Source organism: Dendrobates tinctorius, unplaced genomic scaffold (genome assembly GCF_039654945.1).
Source record: "Dendrobates tinctorius isolate UK_male_01 unplaced genomic scaffold, ASM3965494v1 ptg000089l, whole genome shotgun sequence".
Taxonomy (NCBI): Eukaryota; Metazoa; Chordata; class Amphibia; order Anura; family Dendrobatidae; genus Dendrobates; species Dendrobates tinctorius.
The window spans coordinates 22,167,749-22,192,954 of record NW_027361757.1 but is presented as its reverse complement, the minus strand read 5'-3'; the positions used below and the strand labels follow the sequence as shown (position 1 = coordinate 22,192,954).

The following is a 25,206-nucleotide window of genomic DNA, read 5'->3' as shown; positions in this document are numbered from 1 at the left end:
ACCGCCCCCGGCACATTAACCCTCGGCATACTGTGATCAAACATGATCGCAGTGTACCAGGGGATTAGAAAAGCATTGGCAGGGAGGGGGTTCCCTCCTTGCTTCCCTGAGACCCCCAGCGCAGCGAGATTTGCTCCTTCCCTGCAGGCCCCTGGATCCAAGATGGCCACGGGGGGCCTTCGGAGGCCTGCAGGGAGGTGGCTTCCTCAGTGCCTGCTAAGAGCAGGCATGAGGAAGCCTGCTGCAGTGCCTGTTAGATCGCTGATCTGACACAGCGCTGTGTGAAGTGTCAGATAAGCGATCTGACACAAAACAGTGATGTCCCCATGTCCCCCCCTGGGACAAAGTAATAAAGTTTAAAAAAGTGTAAAAATTGTTTATAAAAAATCACTAAATAAATAAATTTAAAAAATCCCTAATAAATTCATTTTTTGGAAATATAAAAACAAAACAATTAAAGTACACATAATTAGTATCGCCGCGTCCGTAACAACCCGCCCTATAAAACGGTCCCACTAGTTAACCCCTTTAGTGAACCCCTTAAAAATAAAAAACAAAGCAAAAAATAATGCTTTATCATACTGCCGAACAAAAAGTGGAATAACTCACGATCAAAAAGACGCATATAAATATCCATGGTTTCGCTGAAAACGTCATCTTGTCCCGCAAAAAACGAGCTGCCACACAGCATCATCAGCGAAAAATAAAAAAGTTATAGCTCGCAGAATAAAGCGATGCAAAAATAATTATTTTTTATATAAAATTGCTTTCATTGCATAAAAGCGTCAAAACATAAAAAAAGACATAAATGAGCTATCGCTGTAGTCATACTGACCCAAAGAATAAAACCGCTTTATCAATTTTACCACACATGGAACGGTGTAAACGCACCCCCCAAAAGAAATTAATGAAATGCTGTTTTTTGTTCATTCTGCGTCCCAAAAATCGGAATAAAAAGCGATCAAAAAAAGTCACGTACCCGAAAATAGTACCAATAAAAATGTCAACTCGTTCCACAAAAAATAAGACTTCACATGATTCAGTGGGTCAAAATACGGAAAAATTATAGATCTGAAAATGTGGTGATGCAAAAACTATTTTTACAATAAAAAGAGTCTTTTAGCGTGCGACAACTGCCAAACATAAAAACCCACCATAAATAGTAAATTAAACCCCCCTTTATCACCCCCTTAGTTAAGGAAAAATAATAACACTAAAAAAAAGTATTTATTTCCATTTTCCCATTAGGGTTAGGGTTAGGGCTAGGGTTAGAGTTAGGGCTAGGGCTAGGGTTAGGGCTAGGGTTAGGGCTGAGATTAGGGTTAGGGATGTGTTAGGGTTAGGGTTGTAGTTAGAATTGGGGGGTTTCCACTGTTTAGGCACATCAGGTGTTCTCCAAACGCAACATGGTGTCTGATCTTAATTCCAGCCAATTCTGCGTTGAAAAAGTCAAATGGTGCTCCTTCCCTTCCAAGCTCTGCCATGCGCCCAAACAATGGTTTACCCCCACATATGGGGTATCATCCTACTCAGGACAAATTGTACAACAACTTTTGGGGTCCAATTTCTCCTGATACCCTTGGGAAAATAAAAAATTGGATGCAAAAATATCAGTTTTGTGGAAAAAAATATGATTTTTTTATTTTTATGGCTCTACGTTATAAACTTCTGTGAAGCACTTTGGGGGTTCAAAGTGCTCAAAACACATCTAAATAAGTTCCTTGGGGTGTCTAGTTTCCAAAATGGGGTCACTTGTGAGGGGTTTCAACATATTAGGCACATCAGAGGCTCTCCAAATGCAACATGACACCCGCAGACCATTCCATCAAACCAAAGTCTGCATTCCAAAACATCACTACTTCCCTTCCGAGCCCCGACGTGTGCCCATACAGTAGTTTTCTCCCACATATGGGATATGAGCGTACTCAGGACAAATTGCACAACAACTTTTGGGGTCCAATTTCTCCTGTTACCCTTGAGAAAATAAAAAAATTGGGGACTAAAAGATCATGTTTGTTGAAAAAAATGATTTTTTTATTTTCACAACCGGGCGTTATAAACTTCTGTGAAGCACTTGGGGGGTTCAAAGTGCTCACTGCACATCTAGATAAGTTCCTTGGGGGGGTCTAGTTTCCAAAATGGTGTCATTTGTTGGGGGTTTCCACTGTTTCCAAACGCGACATGGCGTCCGATCTCAATTCCAGCCAAAAAAGTCAAATGGCGCTGCTTCCCTTCCGAGCTCTGCCATGTGCCCAAATAGTTGTTTACCCCCACATGTGGGGTATCAGCGTAATCAGGACAAATTGCACAATAACTTTTGGGGTCCTGTTACCCTTGGGAAAATAAAAATTGGGGGGTGAAAAGATCATTTTTGTGGAAAAAATATGATTTTTTAATTTTACGGCTGTACATTATAAACTTCTGTGAAGCCCTTGGGGGTTCAAAGTGCTCACCACACATCTAGATAAGTTCCTTGGGGGGTCTAGTTTCCAAAATGGTGTCATTTGTGGGGGGTTTCCATTGTTTTGGCACATCAGGGGTTTTCCAAATGCAACTTGGCATCCGATCTAAATTCCAGCCAAAAAAGTCAAATGGCGCTACTCCCTTCCGAGCACAGCTATGCACCCAAATAGTGGCTTACCCCACATGTGGAGTATCAGCGTACTCAAGACAAATTGCACAATAACTTTTGGGGTCCTGTTACCCTTGGGAAAATAAAAATTAGGGGTGAAAAGATCATTTTTGTGGAAAAAATATGATTTTTTAATTTTACGGCTGTACATTATAAACTTCTGTGAAGCCCTTGGGGGTTCAAAGTGCTCACCACACATCTAGATAAGTTCCTTGGGGGGTCTAGTTTCCAAAATGGTGTCATTTGTGGGGGGTTTCCATTGTTTTGGCACATCAGGGGTTTTCCAAATGCAACTTGGCATCCGATCTAAATTCCAGCCAAAAAAGTCAAATGGCGCTACTCCCTTCCGAGCACAGCTATGCACCCAAATAGTGGCTTACCCCACATGTGGAGTATCAGCGTACTCAAGACAAATTGCACAATAACTTTTGGGGTCCTGTTACCCTTGGGAAAATAAAAATTAGGGGTGAAAAGATCATTTTTGTGGAAAAAATATGATTTTTTAATTTTACGGCTGTACATTATAAACTTCTGTGAAGCCCTTGGGGGTTCAAAGTGCTCACCACACATCTAGATAAGTTCCTTGGGGGGTCTAGTTTCCAAAATGGTGTCATTTGTGGGGGGTTTCCATTGTTTTGGCACATCAGGGGTTTTCCAAATGCAACTTGGCATCCGATCTAAATTCCAGCCAAAAAAGTCAAATGGCGCTACTCCCTTCCGAGCACAGCTATGCACCCAAATAGTGGCTTACCCCACATGTGGAGTATCAGCGTACTCAAGACAAATTGCACAATAACTTTTGGGGTCCTGTTACCCTTGGGAAAATAAAAATTAGGGGTGAAAAGATCATTTTTGTGGAAAAAAAATGTTTTTTTAATTGTACGGCTGTACGTTATAAACGTCTGTGAAGCCCTTGTGGGTTCAAAGTGCTAACCACATATCTAGATAAGTTCCTTGGGGGGTCTAGTTTTCAAAATGGGGTCACTTGTGGGGGGTTTCCACTGTTTAGGCACATCAAAAGCTCTCCAAACGTGACATGGCGTCTGATCTAAATTCCAGTCAATATTGCCGTGAAAAAGTCAAACGGCGCTCCTCCCTTCCTGAGCTCTGCCATGCGCTGAAACAGTGGTTCCCCCGCAACATATCAGGTATCAGCGTACTCAGAACAAATTACACAAAAACTTTTGCAGTCCAATTTCTCCTGTTACCCTTGGTAAAATAAAAAAATTGGACCTGAAGTAATTTTTTTTGTGAAAAAAAGTTAAATGTTCATTTTTTTTAAACATTCAAAAAATTACGGTGAGGCACCTGAAGGGTTAATAAACTTCTTGAATCTGGTTTTGAGCACCTTGAGGGGTATCTCACTTTTGCGTATTTACTATGATATAGACCCCTAAAAGTGACTTCAAATGTGATGTGATCTCTAAAAATAAAATGGTGTTGCAAAAATGAGAAATTGCTGGTCAATTTTTAATCTGCAGATAAATAGCATTTCTAAAGGTGAGAGATTCACTTTAATATCTTTTTATTGATTTTTAAATGCAAAACAAAAAAGAACATTCTTTGAAATGTATATAGTTTTACAATGGAGTATTGAAAGTCCTTTGTCGATAATCATAGGTAAATATACAATGCATGACCTTAATCATATTCGTTCATATATACCGTAATAAACTAATTCTTTTAAATACATTTCTAAAAGCAAAACAGTATAAAATACAGATATAAAAAGAATAAACAGAAGATAGGAATGGAGTGATAGAAATGTTCCCCAAGGCTGGGGAGGGGGCGGAATGACGCCTAAATTCAGACTATCCCAGAAGGATTTCAGGGATAGTGTTATCATTGCCTTAGTATCTGGTCTAGTGTTAGTATAAGAGGAAGACCATTTTCTTGACTCTTTCAACTTACTATCTTTGAAGAAGTCGTAATATTCATCAGACTCTCTATATGATATCCATGGAGCCCAAATTTCCCTAAATTTATCATGTGAGAGGTTTGTATATGTGACTATTTCTTCTATATAGTACAACTGATCTACTTTTTGTATCCACTCTGAAGTGCACCTGCAACTCTGGGAGCGCCATTTTGGAGGAATAAGTAATTTAGCTGCCGCCACCAGAAATAACAATAAGGATTTCTACTTTGTTTGCTGGGAATCACTGGACCAGTTTAGGAAAATAAGATTCGGTTGTAGAGGTTTTGTAAGCTTGCACAATTTAGTGATAATTTTCAGGACACCTTCCCAGAATGGCGTTATCATATTGCAAGACCACCATAAGTGAAGGAATGTTCCCTTATCTGTAGCACATCTCCAGCAAATTGGAGGAATATTGGGATACCATCTATGTGTTATCACTGGAGTGATGTACCACCTTGTAACAATCTTATAGGAGTTTTCTTGGACTCTCACACATCCGGACAGGCCATATGAATTTTTATATATATGTTCAACTTCCCAGTCCTGCAGTGTGATGCCCAGTTCTTTCTCCCATGCCAGTATATACGCTCTTTTTACAGAGATTGAATTGGTCATGAGTATCTGGTACAATTTTGCCAGTATACCTCTTGGGCATTTGGTCTGGGTTATTAATGATTCAAAGACTGTTAATCTCCTGGTTGGGACTCCAGGTTTTAAATACAATTCCATGGCATTTTTGAGTCTCTGATAGTTAAGAAAATTTAGATGGTAATTTGGGAACTTAGTTTGTAAATCTGGTAATGGGAGTGGGGTGCCCTCTGCCAAAAAAAAATCCTATTTCATCTCTAATTTGGTGCAAGGAGTCAATAGACTTAGTTTTGACCTTATCCAGATACAATCCCGGCAAGTCCACAATTCTGGCTAAAGGTGACGGGAGTGGCATTTGTGAAGTCGAATGATTCGCCCAAGTTTGCACTATATTCCTAGTAATAGCATTGAGTACGTCTAATTTATAGATAAATTCCTTGGATGCGTGGAGTATGGTGGAGATCGGTATTGATATTGATTCCTTTGCTACCTGTACCCATAATTTATGTTCGTAGTTTCTCGCCCAGTCAACTACCAGAGACAGCGTCGCTGCTATTTGATACCTCTGTGGATCAGGAGCTCCCATGCCTCCTTTAGAACGAGGGAGCGATAGTGTCTTAAAATTATGTCTAGATTTGGAGATTTTCCATATATACCTCCCAAAAATGGAGCGCACCTTTTGGAAAAAGGTGGCAGGAATTTGAATAGGAAGCATTCAGGAAACATAGCTGAACTTGGGTAAGATGAAGCTTTTTAATAAATTATTGCGTCCCATCCATGATACAAAAGGTGCCCTCCATGTTTTGATCGATTCCAAAGTAGCATTAAGTAATGGTACATAGTTAAGTGTAAACAGTGAGTGCCAGTGGGGGCTTAGTTTAATTCCTAGATAACTAATGTGGCTCGAGTTCCACGGGAATCTGGATTTGATGTCCTGAAGGGATGAATTTTGGATATTCATACTCATCGCTTCTGACTTATCAAGATTCACTTTGAAATTCGAGAGATCACCAAATTTTTCAAACATTTCCAGTACCGCTGGAATTTCTCTATTCGCGTTAGGTAATAGAAATAACAAGTCGTCTGCGAAGGCTGCTACAACATGTGATGTCCCTGCCAGCTGTACCCCTTCAATGTCTGGGTGTTGTCTTATACTTTGAATCAAAGTTTCAATAGTCAGAACAAGTAGAGATGGTGAGAGCGGGCAACCTTGTCGGGTGCCATTTCTTATCTCAAACGGTGCAGATAAGTCTCCATTAACCCTAACTTTTGCCGTTGGACATGTATACATTTGAAATATAGCATTAATTAATGACAAGGGGAAACCAAATTTCAAAAGAGTCTCTTGCATGAAAGTCCAGTCAACCCTGTCGAACGTCTTCTCTGCATCCTTTCCCATTAGTACTAAGGGTTTCTGGTGCAGACGGGCATGTTGCATCAAGTATAGAATTCTTACTGAATTGTCTTTGCCTTCCCTGCCCCCTTCAAAGCCCGCTTGATCTGGTAAAATCAGCGTATCTAAAATCAGACTTATTCTATTGGCAATCATTTTTGCAAAAAATTTAAGATCATTATTCAATAGAGAGATTGGTCTATAGTTGCTACACATCTCAGGGTCTTTGCCCTCTTTATGAATCAATGAGATATGTGCTTCCAGCGTCTGTTTCGGGAAGGTTGCTCCCACTAGCAGTTCATTGCACAACTTCAGAAGGTGGGGGCTTAAGATCTCTTGAAAGGTTTTGCAGTAGGAGGCAGGTAGACCATCCGGACCCGTACTTTGCCCATCGGACACCTCGACAGGGCCGACTGGAGTTCCTGCCCAGTAAAGGGAATACTCAACCTGAGTTGTTGGTCATCAGAGAGCTTTGGTAGGTTGATTGAGTGCAAAATTTGTTTATGTCAGTCATTCTCAAGTTGCAAAATATTTTCGCAGGGAAGTAAATTGTAGAGAGAGGTATTATAATCTCGAAAGCCCTTTGCTATACTATCCGGGTTTGTAATTTTAGTTCCATTCGAACTTTTGAGGGCATAGATAAGTGACCTTGCTTTTCTCTTTTTAATCAGAGAGACCATGAACTTTGACACTTTATCACCATGGGCAAAAATGTTATGCTTCCATTTTGTAAAAAATGTTATTGAGTCTTTGTTCATCATGTCTCTCAGAATTTGTCTCTTTTGTGTCAGAAGAGCTAGAGTTTGAGGGTTCTGTGATTGTTTATGGTCTTTTTCAAGGGATTGAATCTCCCTAAAAAGGGTATCTAAATTTGTTTGTCTTAATTTTTTCTGATGTGAGGCTAATGAAATCATCTCCCCCCTTACTACAGCCTTGTGCGCTTCCCAGACAATAGGGAACTGAATATTGTCTTGTGTGTGTTAAGCTCAAAATATGTATTTAACGTTTTCTTTATTTTATCCTTAAAGGACTGTTCAGACAGGAAGGACTCATTTAGTCTCCAAGTATTATTTTGGGGTCTGTGTCCTATCACCAGTTTGACTACAAGAATAGAATGGTCAGAGTGCACATTAGAGAATATTTGTGCATCTTTTAGAAACGGGATTGACTGAAATGGTAGGAAAAAATAATCAATGTGGCTATACGACGACTGTGCTTGTGAATAATGGGGTGAAATCTTTTAAGGTAGGGAAAAGATATCTCCAAGTATCAATAAGTTGATTTAAATTTAAAATCGTGAAGATACGCTTAAGTGCTCTCTTAGTAATATTAGATTTCCCTGTGGAGGTGTCCAGTACTGGTTCTAGAGGTGTATTTAGATCCCCCCTATAATTAAGGTTCCCTCTGTAAACTGGGTGATACACTTTAATTACTTATTTTCATACAGTGAGGAAAAAAGTATTTAGTCAGCCACCAACTGTGCAAGTTCTTCCACTTAAAAAGATGAGAGAGGCCTGTAATTGATATCATAGGTAGACCACAAGTATGACAGACAAAATGAGAAAACAAATCCAGAAAATCACCTTGCTTGATTTGGCAAGATTTATTTAGAAAATTATGGTGGAAAATAAGTATTTGGTCATCTAAAAACATGCAAGATTTCTGGCTCTCACAGACCTGTAACTTCTTTTTTAAGAGGCTCCTCTGTCCTCAACTCATTGCCTGTCTTAATGGCACCTGTTTGAACTTGTTATCAGTATAAAAGACACCTGTCCACAACCTCAAACAATCACACTCCAAACTCCACTATGGTGAAGACCAAAGAGCTGTCGAAGGACACCAGAGACAAAATTGTAGCCCTGCACTGGGCTGGAATGACTGAATCTGCCATAGGCAAGCATCTTGGTGTGATGAAATCAACTGTGGGAGCAATAATAAGAAAATGGAAGACATACAAGACCTCTGATAATCTCTCTCGATCTGGGGCTCCACGCAAAATCTCACCCCGTGGGGTCAAAGTGATCACAAGAATGGTGAGCAAAAATCCCAGAACCATACGGGGGAACTAGTGAATGACCTGCATAGAGCTGGGACCACCGTAACAAAGGCTACCATCAGTAACACACTACGTCGCCTGGGACTCAGATCCTTCACTGCCAGACATGCCCCATGCTTAAGCCAGTACATGTCCGGGCCCATCTGAAGCTTGCTAGAGAGCATTTGCATTATCCAGAAGAGTATTGGAAGAATGTCATCTGGTCTGATGAAACCAAAGTAGAACTGTTTGGTAGGAACAAAACTTGTCGTGTTTGGAGAAGACAGAATGCTGAGTTGCATCCAAAGAACACTATACCTACTGTGAAGCATGGGAGTGGCAACATCATGCTTTGGGGCTGTTTCTCTGTAGGACGACTTACCCATGTACATGAGTGAAAACCTCCGTCTATCTGCAAGAGCATTGAAGATGAAACGTGAATGGGTCTTTCAGCATGATAATGATCCCAAGCACACCACCAGAGCAACAAAGGAGTGGCTTCGTAAGAAGCATATGAAGGTCCTGGAGTGGCCTAGCCAGTCTCCAGATCTCTAAACCATAGAAAACCTTTGGAGAGAGTTGAAAGTCCATGTTGCCCAGCAACAGGCCCAAAATATCACTGCTCTAGATGAGATCTGCATGGAGGAATGAGCCAACATACTGTCATGATACCAGTGCTGGGTGACAGGCACTTCTGGGGTTAATGTTCTGATCGCAATGCAGACTCTCACCTGCACACCTGGGACCTATTAGGGTGGCTTCTCATTGGTTCTGGGGAGGCTTCTTATAGCCTCAGGAAGCTCCCATCCCCCCGTCAGTTATACTTTCGCCCTTGGCATTGTGTGGTGACCCCTGAGTGTGTTAGTGCTGTGTTCTGGTTGCTTGATTCCCTGTGTATGACTCAGTCTGTTCTCTGGATATCGCTTTGGATTCTGCTTGGTACCTTCTACGTCTGTTTAGTTTTTGATCTCTGCTTGGCCCTGACTATCCGCTCTGTCTCATCCCTGGTACTGTATTGATATCTTGTGTATGACCTTTGGCTTTGTCTGACCTCCCGTCTGTTTATCCCTCCTGTACCTCGCTTGCCTGTATTGTGCCTGACCTCTGCTTTGCCCGACTCTGAGTTTTCTTCCTCCTCTGAAAGCAGGACACTAAGCCCCGCCCCTTGCAGTCACATGACCGTTCACATGACCGTAGGTCCTGTGCCGGCTTTCTAATCTTCTACATTCAGGTCCTGTGCATCTTTGTTGTCCGGCTGTTCTTGTCCCCAGGGGTCCCTACGGTACAGGTGAGTCCCTGCTTAGCGGAGGCTGTACGCCGGCACTGTTAGGACCCTGACACATACCACCAACAGTGTGTGCCAACCTTCTGAAGACTTAGGCTGGGTTCACACGCAGTGGAACTCTCACGGAAATTACAGCGAGAATTCCGGAATTCCATTCCGCTGGAAAATCGCATTTTAAATTACCGCGGAAAAACTAGCATTTTGCAAGCGTAATTAGTTTGCAGAATTGCTAGCGTTTTCCAAACGATCTGTAGCATCGCTTGGAGAACTGATTGACAGGTTGGTCACACTCGTCAAACATAGTGTTTGACGAGTGTGACCAACTTTTTACTATTGAGGCCGCCTATGCAGCTTCAATAGTAAAAGATAGAATGTAAAAAATAATAATAAAAAAAAATATTGTTATTCTCACCTTCCGACGTCCCGCGCAGCCTTCCCGCCTCTCTCAACGCTCCCGGTCCCAGTAATCCTTTGTGACAATTACCGCGATGACATCCGTTCTCGCGGGATCGCAACGTCTCGCGGTCATTCGCGATGACGTCACGCGAATGACCGCGAGACTTCTCGATCCTGTGAGAATGGACGTCATCGCTCGCAAAGGCTTACTGGGACCGGGAGCGTGGAGAGAGGCGGGAAGGCTGTGTGGGACGTCAGAAGGTGAGAATACCAATATTTTTTATTTTAAATTCTATTTTTTACAGGGATATGGTACCTAAAGCCCGGAGGACAGTCTCCTCTCCTCCGGACCGTGGGTACCATCCGCAAATGTTCTGCTTACTTTTCGCATGGTGTGCACAGCCACATGCGGAAAGTAAGCAGAACAATGCATTCCTATGGGTGCGGGATCGCCGCGATTCCGCGAAATTAATGAGCATGCTGCGTTTTATACCACGAAGCGATTCCGCCGTGGTAAAAACCGCAGCATTAGCACAGCATTGCGGAATCCCATAGGAATGCATGGTATGCTTATTTTTCGCGTTTTCGCGGCAAAATCGCGCGGTTAAAACCGCCGTAGAAACGCGAAAAAAACGCCACTTGTGAACTCAGCCTTACAGAAAACGTTTGACCTCTGTCATTGCCAACAAAGGATATATAACAAAATATTGAGATGAACTTTTATTAATGACCAAATACTTATTTTCCACCATAATTTGCAAAATAAATTTTGCCAAACCAGACAAGGTGATTTTCTGGATTTGTTTTCTCCTTTTTTCTCTCATAGTTGTGGTCTACCTATGATGTCAATTACAGGCCTCTCCCCTTTTTAAATGGGAGAACTTGCACAATTGGTGGCTGACCAAACACTTTTTTCCCCACTGCATTTTACATATATACATTAATATTGATTTTAAATACTTAGTCAAAAATTATGATGGGTGGCTGGGCGTGGCCTGGGCTCTGAGCATGTAGGCAGCAAGAGCTCTAAGCTCCCAAAGTCACATTCTAAAGCTACAAAATAAGCGTGCATAGCGTTAACCAAAATAACCTTGCTGGACCCTATTTTATTTATGAAGTTTGGGTGCCCATTTTGAGACAAAAAGCAGGTCTCTGGTCCAAAGAGGACTGAAGAAATAAGCTTTTACAAGTCTGGATGGCTGCGGTGCAGCAGAAGCTGAGGGACATCACCCCACATCCTCTGCCCTCCTGTGAAGAGACCGGAGTGCCAGCCTAGGCTTTACTGAAGCCAGGATGGATCTGGAGGATCATTATTGGTACTGAGGACTTTATTTGGACCCCCCCAGTAAGGTACAATGTAAATCCAACTGTCTGCACAGCTTTCTGTCTGTAGTGTGTGGAGGATAACAGTGTGGCTGTGGCGGAGGGATACAGACTCCTGCATGTTCATCCCTGCTGATTACACCTGAGTGCCGCTGAATTCTGACTGCTGTAACATCAGGGTGAGGTTAGTGGGGACAGAGGAGCTTCCCTTGACATATTCTAGCATGGCACGCTGAAGAGGAAAGCAAAGACACCGGCAGGGACTCTTTCTTTGCCAAGGAGCTGAAGGGCGGAGGGATACCACCAGACTTCTAGGACCATACCCCGGAATTGGCCAAGAACAGCGCTATACAGCCTCATAAAGGACCGGATCAGAGGCGACTAGCACCGGGGGAGCCACTAAAAACTGCTGAGGTGAGGCACAACTGAAATCCGGTCACTAGAACCAGACGCTGCACACTGATCACAGCCACAATAGAACTCAATGGGAAGTAGCTCCAGCTGTGTCCAGCCTGTCAGCGATGCAGAAACCTGACATCTCAGGCCTCGCAGCACACAGCAAGTGGACCCCGGTACTACAGGCTCAGCTATACCCCAGAACTGTGCGGTGCAGCAGGTAAGTCATCCCCAAGAGTACTGAGGAGAAGGATATACAGTAGATTGCAGGGAGGGCCCTCACTATCCCCACACAATAAAGGAATACTGACTATTCTGCACTTACCAGCAGCGCAGACTTATAACACAATAGTGATCGTAGGTTCTGGCTGGTGGCCCCGGTGCCCTATACTCATCTGTGCAGTGCACCATAATAGAGGATTATCCACTCTTCAAGCAAGGATCAGAGCTACAGTGGACTGCTTGCATTATTATTGAGGAATTGTGTGACTTTTGGCGCTTTTACTGAGGGTTTCTCAGTTGACTCCTTTTCTGAAACTTGTTTTAGACCATTTTACTTAACTTGTCTGATTGATCAAGCTAAAAGGGTCATAGATCTGAGGCCAGGGAAGGCTGCGTGGCAAATTAAGATGCAGTCAGGCAGGGGCAGAATTAATAATAGCTCACACAGGGTGATGAGGCACAATTTGGGGGCATATTCAAAATCCTATGAGGATATCCCTAATGTGTTAAGCCCCACAAAATCTAGGTCACCTTTGAAAAGAGGTGAGCCCAAAACGCCTTATATAAAACAACCCCATAACCTTGCACCTATCAAAGCTGCAAAAGGGGGATCAGGTATCAATAACCCATTGACCAAAACACTGCCTAAAATACAACCTGAAACAATTCAAAAAAATAAAAATTTTGGGGGACACATTAAAACTCCTCCTCCAAATCAGCTCCTCACGGAGGAAATGGACACTTCCAAATCAAACAAAAGGTAGGGCCCAGACAATCAGGAAAACACCAAGAGTCTTTCTTCTGAGAACTCCGACAGTGTCTCAGCTGACTATACCCCAAACACAAGCCCTGAAAGACAGAGGCCTAGAAGGGACACTGGAGGTCCATTTCCTTCATTTGAGGTTCCTCCTCCATCCATCAACCTGGGGGAATACAAGGGGTCCAATAAACAAGCCACCGAAGGATTCATGGCGGATCTCTTCCAGTCCTTCAGTGATGCCCTAAAAATAGGGTAGACTCAGGCTAAGGCCCTACAGGAAACTTGCAGGAATCTTAGCTAAAACGTTGAGAAATATGAGGTAAAGATGGTACAGGCGGAGAGGGACATAGTCTACCTCTCAAAGGAAAATTCTCTCCTCAAAACTGAGGTTATTTCCATTAAAAACAAATTGACGGATCTGGAGGACCGAAGCAGGAGAAATAACTTAAAAATATGAGGTATTCCTGAGTCGGTCTCCCAGGCAGATCTTTCAGATTACACTAAAAATGTATTCAAAAAATTATCGCCAAAATTGACAGAATTAGAAGTAAATATTGATCGTATACACTGCCTCCCACGTCCAAAAGGGGTCCCACAGGAAAAGCCTAGGGACACTATCCTCAGAGTCCATTTTTTTGAAACAAAAGAGAAGGTTCTAAAATCTCTGAGAGAGAGAGAGGTTCACCTCCAGAGCCACATAAAGATTTAAAGATTTTCCAAGACTTCTCCAAAGAGACAATGGACGCAAGAAGGTCCTTCAGAGATTTGACCTCTAAACTTAGAGAGCTCAGAGTGTCATATAGATGGGGTTCCCTACCAAGCTATTAGTCTGGTAGAATGACAAAAACTACCTCATCTACACTCCACACGATGGTCAGAAGTTCCTTAAATTTCTGATGGATGACCCAGCATTTAGGGATAGGGATTAGGACTGATTTTTATCTTATGTTCGAATTTACATGGTGTATACTATTAATTTCCTTTTCATGAATATGAGTATCTTATGACCCGTATTTACGGTTTATTGATGTCACTGTGGGAACTTGCCACTTAATTTTTTCTCACTTTTTCCCCCACACTAAGGTGAGACACCAACCGGTTTGGAGTCCTCCAGGAGAACGCTCAAGTTCCTAATTTTTTTTTCTGTATTTCACTGTTTTGCTTGTTTCCATTTTTCTGTTTTGATATTGCACTCTAACGATGAAAATCTTATCATACAATCTTAGGGGGCTCAACAGTCCGAATAAGAGGTATGCGGTATGGAAGGAGATCAACCGAACCCGTGCTGAATTGGTATGCCTCCAGGAGGTTAAACTGACCTCCGATCAACACCCGATCTTCCAGCACAAGAACTTTCCACACATGTACAAGTCACTGTCCACAAATAAAAAGGCTGGGGTCATTATACAGGTAGGTGGCACCGTTACTTTTCAGCTCATCAAAGAGATACCAGACTCATTGGGCAGGTTTCATATACTCATATGCTTACTCCATGAAAGGCCATGCACAATAGTGAATGTATACGCACCTAACAAGGGACACATTCGTTTCTTGAACAAGCTAATCAAAAAAATAGACAAAGTCAAAACAGGTGATCTGATCTTACTAGGCAATTTTAATATTGTCCCAGATAGTAGCATTGATTCATCTTCATAAGTTCGCCACAGGGTTCCAGCTTTGAAAAACTGGTTAACTCAAAATGAGCTTTATGATGCTTTTCGTTGCTTGAACACATCGTCTCGTGAGTATTCTCACTTTTCAGATGTACATAAGACAGCATCTAGAATCGATCTACTACTTACTAATATATTTACTTTAACCAAAATTAAAGATATACGGTTCATGCAAAAGACCATCTCGGATCATACCCCGGTACTCGCTGAGTTCCTCGTGGGTCCTCCCTCTGACAAGCCATTCCTCTGGAGACTTAACCCAGCCTTGTTATATACCAGAGTACAAGCAAGAGATAGAAAATGTTCTCTTAAACTACTTCAAGAAAAATGTATCTGGTGAAGTAGATCAGTTCACGGTCTGGAATGCCCATAAGGCAGTCCTGAGGGGATGCCTTATGCAGATCCTCTCTAAACATAAGAAGAGAAATAGGGAAAAAATTACAAACCTACAGGCCCATATTAATGATCTAGAAAAAAAAACAAACCAACTTGAAAGTACCTTCCCAAACCATCCAGGCTGAGATTTTGAGACTCAGACAGAGTCTGAGATCTGAAATCTACCAGGAATACGATGCAGCCATCAAAGCATCAAGGTATAAATCGTATACATCTCTCAACAAGCCTACTAAGTTTATGATGAGGAAATTAAAAAGAGAAAGAATCAAAAAAATTATAATTAAGATTGTATCTCCGTCGGGTGATCCCAAAATTCACCCTAGGGACATTGTCAACTCGTTTGCAGATTTCTTTAAAAATCTTTATAACCTGAAAGATAACCCCCAAACACTTGTGGTTAACTCAAATTTTGTGGATTCTTTTCTACAGAGTATCGATTTACCAAGAGTTGATGAGCTGGATTTGAATTATGTCAATAGCCCTTTTACAGAGAATGAAATAGTTGACGTTATCAAGAAACTGCAGTCCCAAAAATCACCAGGGCTGGATGGCCTCTCTGGGGAATACTATAAATCCTTTTAAAAAATTCTGGCTCCACATTTGGCTTCCGTCTTTGGTCTGGCAGCCTCTTGGGGTTCCTTCCCAAAGGAGATGTTAGGGGCAACAATTGTCATGATTCCAAAGGAGGGGGGAGACCCCGAGAGGATACAGAACTATAGGCCAATCTCGCTCATAAACAGCGATATTAAAATCTACTCAAAGATCATCGCAAACTGACTAAAAAACATCCTGCCACGTCTGTTGGTGGATGATCAAATAGGGTTCTCAGAGGGCCGCCAGGCCTCAGATGGGACTAGAAGGGTGTTGAACTTAATAAATTTAGCTAACAATTTGAGAACCGAAACTGCTTTTCTGGCACTGGACGCCGAGAAGGAGTTTGATAGACTAAACTGGCTATATTTAAAAACAACTCTCGCTAGATTTGACTTTGACGAGAAATTTCTATCAACAGTCTTCGCCCTATACTCGGGTCCTAGTGCCAGGATCTATGCAAACAACTTCCTTTTGTGACTCGTTCGACATTACTAATGACACAAGACAGGGGTGCCCCTGTCTCTCCTTCTATTTGTGCTTGCCATAGAGCCCCTAGCCGAAAAAATTAGATTAAACAATGATATTAAAGGCTTTGAACTGCCATCACGAAATTTTAAAATCCGGTTATTCGCAGATGATCTCTTCCTCACACTTCTTGATCCCACAAATTCCATTAAAGCCCTTTCAGATGAACTGGAAAAATTCTCTAGAGCATCCTATTTTAAGATAAACCCACATCCAAATTTATAACTCTAAACATGAAACAATCCAAAATTAACGAAATAAAGACTCAAACCCAGTTCATTTGGGAGGAGAAAGAGATTGTCTATCTAGGGATTAGAATAGCAGGATCAATCCAAGCCACAGTTAGGGCCAATTTAGACAGCATTATAAAGACTATTACAGGCAATCTATCCTTTTTGGCTCAGTTAGAGACTTCCATTTTTGGGAAGATACTGGCAGTCAAAGCCCTTATCCTTCCCAAAATTTTATACATATTTAGGACTTTGCCAGTTAGCTTTCCACGCCAATCCATTGATAAAATTCAAGAGCTCATCCAACCATTTATTTGGAAAGGTAAGAAAGCAAGAACATCTGCAGACTTACTTTATAAAAATAAAAAACATGGGGGCGCAGGACTGTCCAACATCTACGCTTATTATCAGGCCTCACTTATTAAACAGAGCTGGCACTGGTTTATGGAAAACATGACACATCCGGCTTGGTATGGCTTGGAGAGAGATGCTAGTGATAGAGGTTCCACGCAAAAGCTTTTCTTTTTCTTCCTTCTGCAAAAGCACAGTGCGAACTCATCGCATCCTATATTTCGGTCGATAATCTCAGCCTGGAGGGAACTCATTAAGCCGACTAAAAATATCAAAAAAGCAGAGCAAATCTTAAAACTACCTCTATCTTTATTTGCACTGATGGATGATCTCCCGATGCCGGAGGTATGGGGGAAATCTGGAATCAAAAAGGTGGGGGATGTTTTTAGTGGAGTGGAGCTCTTGAAATTCAGTGACATCAAGGCTAAATATAATCTACCATCATCTGAGCTGGTCTTTTACACCATGTTGAAAGACAGAATTTTGAAAATCATAAAAGGGAAGACTTTAAATTATGAAATGCTAACTTCACTGTTGTGCAACCTTAAAAATAAAAACCTCTGGAGTCTGCGTAACTTGTATAGATCTGTCGTCAAGGACATAACGAGCCACAAAAACATATACATGAAGAGATGGGAGTCCAATTTAGGTGTTGATATCCGTCTCGAGAATTGGAACGATGCCATCAAATTCACTTACAATTCCAACATATCAATGGGTCTTCATGAGAGTTATTTCAAATTGTTAAATAGGTGGTACTATACCCCGACAAGGTTATCACATTTTAACACAGAATTGTCTTCCTTGTGCTGGAGAGGCTGTGGACATCAAGGGAACCTCTACCATATATTTTGGGGTTGTTCAAAGATCAAAAACCTCTGGTTCCAGGTCACACAGCACATTAACCTCATTGCTAAGGACTTCAGAATTACGCCTGAAAGAGCACTTCTTTCATTAGACATGGAACAGTTCAGTTTGATGATTCGGTAAGATAAATTATCATACACATCCTCTTAGTGACTAAGACCATGCTAGCACAATGGTGGAAGAAAGTCGAGGTTCCTAAGTTTTCGGACATACTTGATAAGATAGGCCAACATAGTGATTTAGAACTCAGATTTGCGATTAACAACAATCACATCCACAAATATACAAAAAAAATGGAAGACTTGGAACAACAAATTCCATATCAAATAGACCTATTAAGAGGTATTATATTTTGAGGCCTAAACATGGCCGTTGTAGTACCGGGATGTTGTATCTCCTTCCAAGATTGTTACCCCCATAATAAGGATTGGCGATTTTCTTTTCCTTTTATGTTGTTATTTGCTATATGCTATTTAATGCCTATTTGTGGGTTCTCTAGTTTTAAATTTTTTCCGTACCTCTACAAGGTTCTTTACTTCCCATTCCTTTTCCTCCCTTCCTACCTTCCTTCCCTTACCCTGTTTAATTACTGAAAACCAATAAAATTATTTGAAAAGAAAAATTATGATGGGTTTCATGTTAATACATATTACATGCTTTGTTTTCTTTGCCTTTAATTTTAGTTTCTACATACATCAAAAGGAAAGATGCTAGTGTACAGCATCTTAATCATCTCTTTGCTACTTTCTGAAGTGAATAGTGACAAATGTGGTGAGTACTTTTTCAAATAAATATTGACGTAAAATGCATATAATAAAATATATTTTCTTGGTGAAATAATTATTATCGAACATGAAATTAAATATTATTAAATTAAAGATGTTGTAAGGGCTCAAATAAACAAGCCAAGAAACATGCTATAAACCAGAGACACTTGAAAAAGGAATGTCCAGCTCCAAGGTTAAAATCCAAAGAATTTCTTTATTGTATATCCATTAAAAATTCATGACATGGCTGCTATATTCATCACATCGAGGACAAAGCCTATGAGGATCTGGACGCGTTTCAAATACTGTGTGTTCTTAAACTCAATGTTCGGAACGCGTCCAGATCCTCATAGGTTTTGTCCTTGATGTGAGGTGAGTATAGCAGCCATGTCATGAATTTTTAATGTATATACAATAAAGAAATTCTTTGTATTTTAACCATGGAGCTGGACATTTCTTTTTCAAGTATTCATCTGATACGTCTGCTGGAGACGGGTCCCTGCTCGGTGTGCTGATGCCGTTTGGAAAACACTTGGGGGTGGGCTGAATTTCTTTGTTCATTTATATAGAGACCACCAATAAAATAATCAAAATTTCAAAATTTATTAGAGACAACACAACGCCAAGAAACTAAAAACATTTAAAAGCAACCCATTATATACACAGCCATTGATGGGGTCCACCCACTGGACAAGCACCATAATATTATTAACATGCAAAAAGGTACAATAATCTAATATATACTTATCTTGTAATGTCTTCAAATCCTGTTCTGTCCAGATGTCACCGGATTCCAGAATTCCAAGCGGCAGAAGTGCACTGACCGCCATATTGGGACACCCAAGTGATGGGTGTCTCAATATGGAAACTGCTGGTGGTACCAGCCTCTTGTGCGGTACCACCAGCGGAACACCGTTGCACCACACACACATAGTATACGCCGTACGCACCACCCACACAAACACACATTGTATATGCCATACACACACCACACACTGTATACGCCGTACGCACCACACACACACACTGTATACTCTGTATGCACCACACACACACACACAAACACACTGTATATGCCATACACACCACACACACACACTGTATATGCCATACACACCACACACACACACACACTGTATATGCCATACACACCACACACATACACTGTATACGCCATAACCACACACACACTGTATACACCGTAAGCACCACACACACACAAACACTCTGTATATGCTGTACGCACCACTCACACACACACACACAAACACTGTATACAATGTACGCAGCCTCTTGTTGTGCGGTACGACCAGCGGAACATCATCGCGAACACGCAGCCACCGGGATCAGCCTAATGATTCACTGACCGCTGCCATCTTTGTACAGGAGTAGCACATGTGCAGTTTTAATGTGACCGCCGCTATCTGTCTGCACAAAGATGGTGGCGGAACACATGAGGGAAGAAGACAGCATAGTGGTGAAGAGAGAGAGCAGACAAGGGGGAGAGCACATGGGGTAGACAGGTCAAAGAAGAGAGCACAGACGGCAGAAGTCAGCACATGGGGAAAGAGAGAGTGGATAAGTGGGTGAGCACATGGAGGGATAGATTCTAAACACTGCAAAGCCTGCCCCCATGGTGACAAAACCTCCCTCCCGATGCGATAGCATCGGACCTCCATCTAGTAGTACAATAATGGAACAATAATCCTGTTAGTTGTGTCAAATATTCGACTCTGGTCCTTATTAAAATATCAAGTTTTTTTGACATCCTATGTGAGGAACACAAATTTAATGTGAAACCTGCTGCACCAAGAACAAATTGAAATCCATGTATATGCTGTGTGAACACCTGGCAAAGAATATGAATGTATATCCTCCTGAATATCACAAAGGCACCATAAAGGAGAATTGAAAAGGTGCTCATATAGACAGGGTTAGGCCAAAGAATAGACTTTTGTCTCTATTTGTTTGCTGATATACAGGGGGACATTATGTGCAATTGTATATTGCACATAATGTCCCCCTGTATATCAGCAAACAAATAGAGACAAAAGTGAAACAAGTAACTATATATCTCTGGAGTAATATAATATAATGTTCAAAGTGAACCTCGGAGCAATACCATAATTGAGATAGGATTTACCTCAGCAATTGAAAAAGAGCTGCAAGTAACAGGTAAATGAAAGTAATTTAGAAATAAGGTTCCCCAAAGGCCTTCAATATAAAGGCCTGATAAGTGGCTGCTGTGGACTGCCATCCACAGGTGAGAACAACAATATCTTAAGTACAGGATCAGAGTAGGTGCTGACAAGTGGACCGGTGGGCATGAGGAGCCCGGCGCGTGTGGCCACTAGAGTGGCTTCATCAGGGGCAAGTGTGGTGATGGGGTGAGACTCCTGAAAATAAATAAATATGCCAAATGAGCAGAATCCTCATCAGCTGGGAATCTTGGCGACATGAGGCCAGAAATGACGTAGGCGCTAGAATTCGAAGCACAAGAGGTGAGGTGCACTTGAAAAAAGTGCACTCCAGGAAGAGACAACGGTTCGCCGTGAGTTACGCATGCGCAGAATAACTCCCCATGAGGCACGTAATGTTAGAGTCAATAGTCAAGGAAATGTGATATGCGCATGTGCAGGAAGTTTACAAGGAGCACAGTTCAATGCAATTAAAGGATCCGAGGCACCGGAAGTCAGGTGCGCTGATATAATGTGCACTATGAGAACAAAAAGGCATCGGCTACTCACGCACGCACAAAATAAAGCCACACAATGTATTTAGTCTTGGAATTAGTCATAAGAAATTACTGACATATGCGCAAGAGCAAAAAGTTTTCAAAGTATGCAATTAACTGTGATAGTAACCCATAGATTGTTATGGAGTACACACAGAACAAATGTCTATTATACATGCATGAAAACTAAAGCATAAATATGCAAAAGGAGCAGGAAAGGTGAAGGTAAGTATCAATGATGTCGTAGACCAATGTAGCTTATTTTAAGGGGGCAGACACTCCAAAAGGCAAAATAAATGTTTCTAACAAGTCTCCTAGTCAATGGGATGGTGTCTGGGATATTAGAATAACACAACTGAGGAATCAAATGTAAGACGAAAGTGATAACGTTTGCAATTAAAGATTAAATAACTTTATTTAAATTTATCAAGTATGGAAAATTTAGACAAATAAATACTATAACAATCACTTTGGAGTTGAAAATCCCAACCTAAATAAGAAGCCATATGGAACATCTAAAAAGGGAATAAATGATCATAGAGAATGCATATATAGCCAGAGATGGTAAAACATCACTGGTTATGTAATCCCCATGAATGACAAGGCAAACTATTAACCCATTTACCCCCAAGGGTGGTTTGCACGTTCATGACTGGGCCAATTTTTACAATTCTGACCACTGTCCCTTTATGAGGTAATAAATCTGGAATGCTTCCATGAATCCCAGGGATTCTGACATTGCTTTCTCTTGACATATTGTACTTCCTGTTAGTGGTAAAATTTCATTGATATAACTTGCTTTTATTTGTGAAAAAAATGGAAATTTGGCAAAAATTTAGAAAATTTCGCAATTTTCCAACTTTGAATTTTGATGCCCTTTAAATCAGAGAGATATGGCACACAGAAAACTTAATAAGTAACATTTCCCACATGTTTACTTTACATCAGCACAATTTGGGAACCAAAATTTTTTTTTTGTTAGGAAGTTATAAGGGTTAAAAGTTGACCAGCGATTTCTCATTTTTGCAACACCATTTTATTTTTAGGGACCACATCACATTTGAAGTCACTTTGAGGTGTCTATATGATAGAAAATACCCAAAAGTGATACCATTCTAAAAACTGCACCCCTCAAGGTGCTTAAAACCACATTCAAGAAGTTTATTAACCCTTCAGGTGCTTCACAGGAATTTTTTGAATGTTTAAAAAAAATTAACATTTAACTTTTTTTCACAAAAAAATTACTTCAGGTCCAATTTTTTTATTTTACCAAGGGTAACAGGAGAAATTGGAATTCAAAAGTTATTGTGCAATCTGTCCTGAGTACGCTGATACCTGACATGTGGGGGGAAGCACTGTTTCAGTGCATGGCAGAGCTCAGAAGGGAAGGAGCGCCATTTGACTTTTTCAATGCAAAATTGGCTGGAATTCAGATTGGATGCCATGTCACGTTTGGAGAGCTCCCTGATGTGCCTAAACAGTGGAAACCCCCCACAAGTGACCCCATTTTGGAAACTAGACCCCCCAAGGAACTTATCTAGATATGTGGTGAGAACATTGAACCCCCAAGGGCTTCACAGAAGTTTATAACCCCCAGGCGTGAAAATAAAAAAATCATATTTTTTTTCCACAAAAATGATATTTGTCCTGAGTAGGCTGATACCCCGTAAGTGGGGGTAAAACACTGTTTGGGCGCATGGCAGAGCTTGGAAGGGAAGGAGCACCGTTTGATGTTTTTCAACGCAGAATTGACTGGAATTGAGATCAGACGCTATGTTGCATTTGGAGAGCACCTTATGTACCTAAACAGTGGAAACCCCCCAATTCTAGCTCCAATCCTAACCCCAACACACTCCTAACCCTAATCTCAGCCCTAACCCTAGCCCTAACCCTAATGGGAAAATGGAAATAAATACATTTTTTTTAATTTTATTATTTTTCCCTAAGAGGGTGATAAAGGGGGGGTTTGATTTACTATTTATGGCAGATTTTTACATTTGGCAGCTGTCACACGCTAAAAGACGCTTTTTATTGTAAAAATACTTTTTGCATCACCACATTTTGAGAGCTATAATTTTTCCATATTTTGACCCACTGAGTCATGTGAGGTCTTATTTTTTGCTGGACGAGTTGACGTTTTTATTGGTACCATTTTCGGGCACATGACATTTTTTGATTGCTTTTATTCCGATTTTTGGGACACAGAATGAACAAAAACCAGCATTTCATGAATTTCTTTTGGGGGGTGAGTTTACACCATTCTGCGTGTGGTAAAATTGATAAAGCAGTACCATGATTATTTATATCAGTCTTTTTGATCACGCGTTATTGCATTTTTTGTTCGGCGGTATGATAATAAAGCATTGTTTTTTGCTTTGTTTTTATTATTATTTTTTAAGGGGTTCGCTAAAGGGGTTAACTAATGGTTTTAACGGGCGGGTCGTTACGGACACGGTGATACCAAATATGTTTACTTTTATTGTTTTTTTTTTTATTTCCAAAATATGAATTTATTAGGGATTTTTTTTTTATTTATTTAGCAATTTTTTATAAATTATTTTTATACCTTTTTTTTTTTACTTTATTACATTGTCCCAGGGGGGACATCACCGTCATGTGTCAGTTCGCTGATCTGACACTTCACACAGTGCTATGTCAGATCAGCGATGTGACAGGTGGTGCACAGGCTTCCTCATGCCTGCGCTCTGTAGGCAGTGAGAAAGCCACCTCCCTGCAGGCCCCCGAAGGTCCCCCCGCCATATCGGATCCGGGGACCTACAAGGAAGGAGGCCCCCAGAGCAGCGCAGCACATTGTGCTGTGCTGGGGGTCTCAGGGAAGCACGGAGGGAGCCTCCTCCCTGCCGATGCTTCTCTAAACCCCCGGTACACTGCGATCATGTTTGATTGCAGTGTGCCAGGGGTTAACGTTCCGGCGGCAGATGTCAGAAAGGGGTTAATAGAAGAGGCCTGCTGCATAAGTGTTAGGGCTGGCAGAATGCACCAAATATTAAAAAGATCCACCATGCAGAGATGCTAACTGCTGCTCGGTAATGGCAGACACACAATGGTGGTGGTATCGCACTGGACACACGTGGGTTAAACGCCACCCAGTGTGTAGATGCCATGAGCTCTGTTGCTTCAGAGAGCCACGGAACTGCAGAGCAGAGATACCGTACCCTGTTGACTGTCACAGGGCAGAGCTGAATCAGCGCTACTGTTCGGTCACAAGACTCAGCCCCAAGGACGCGGGGTAAGAGCCTCTCTAGACCCACTAAGCACATGGTGTCGCACCTGCAAATGCCACAATAGATGCTGGCTACTGTGGAGGGCAGACCAAGTGCACAGTGGTGTATAGGCAAAGCCACTACTTGGCGCTGATGATAGGCCCTGACTCTGCCTCTTACCTGCACTAACTGGCAAGGCTGAATAACACATGCATACCAAGGGAAGGGGTTTCATAATGAATCAATCACCAGAGACAATCATACGTGCATACAACACTCACTCCACATGGACTATCCTAGCGCATGGCCGTGCGATCCTTATATAACCGCAGCCTTCCAGGACCTTGCTGATGGCCCATTCCTAGCTGCTTAAGGAGCTGAGCATGTGACCTCCGACCACCAATGAGCGGTCGTCTCACGGGCATGCTCAGATGGAGAAAAGCAGGACTTATTCCCAGGAGCGTCTGCTCACCACTGACTAATGCTGGATGCTATAGCCGAACCTGGGGTGGCAGCATCAACCAAATGCATAGCATTAGCCTGAGCAAGATGCTGGGACTGACATCTCTGCTGAGCAGGAACCTCTGCAGCTAAAGAAGTATAGGAGACCGCAGAGGAAATGGCTTGAGATTCCCCCTGTGCAGTGGCGGGAACTCGACGCCTAACATTGCCCCCCCTCCTTGGGCCTCGCTACGCACAAAAGCTGCAATGAGCTCAATAGGTTTCCAGGTCCTGTCCTTTGGGCCATGACCCTTCCAGTCCATCAGATAGTACTTTTTGCCATGTACCACCTTTGCCCCCAACAATGGCGTTCACCTCATAATCATCCCTGGACGAGCTTGTTGTCCTGGCAGATGACTCAGAAAACCGGGACATGTGAACGGGTTTAATGAG

The 25,206-nt window shown here is 41.8% G+C and overlaps 1 protein-coding gene across 2 annotated transcripts in view; it reads left to right on the top strand.

The window, feature by feature from the left end:
- LOC141098264 (intelectin-1-like) overlaps positions 1-25,206 on the top strand; it is a 106,528-nt gene that overhangs the window by 28,742 nt on the left and 52,580 nt on the right. Inside the window, exons 2-3 of one of the 2 annotated variants that reach the window (XM_073585898.1) lie at positions 14,178-14,361; positions 18,271-18,358. In XM_073585898.1, the coding sequence (XP_073441999.1) occupies positions 14,314-14,361; positions 18,271-18,358 (136 nt within the window). In that variant the 5' untranslated portion in view covers positions 14,178-14,313. The remainder of the gene's footprint in view (positions 1-14,177; positions 14,362-18,270; positions 18,359-25,206) is intronic. The other variant, XM_073585899.1, reaches the window with a different exon arrangement.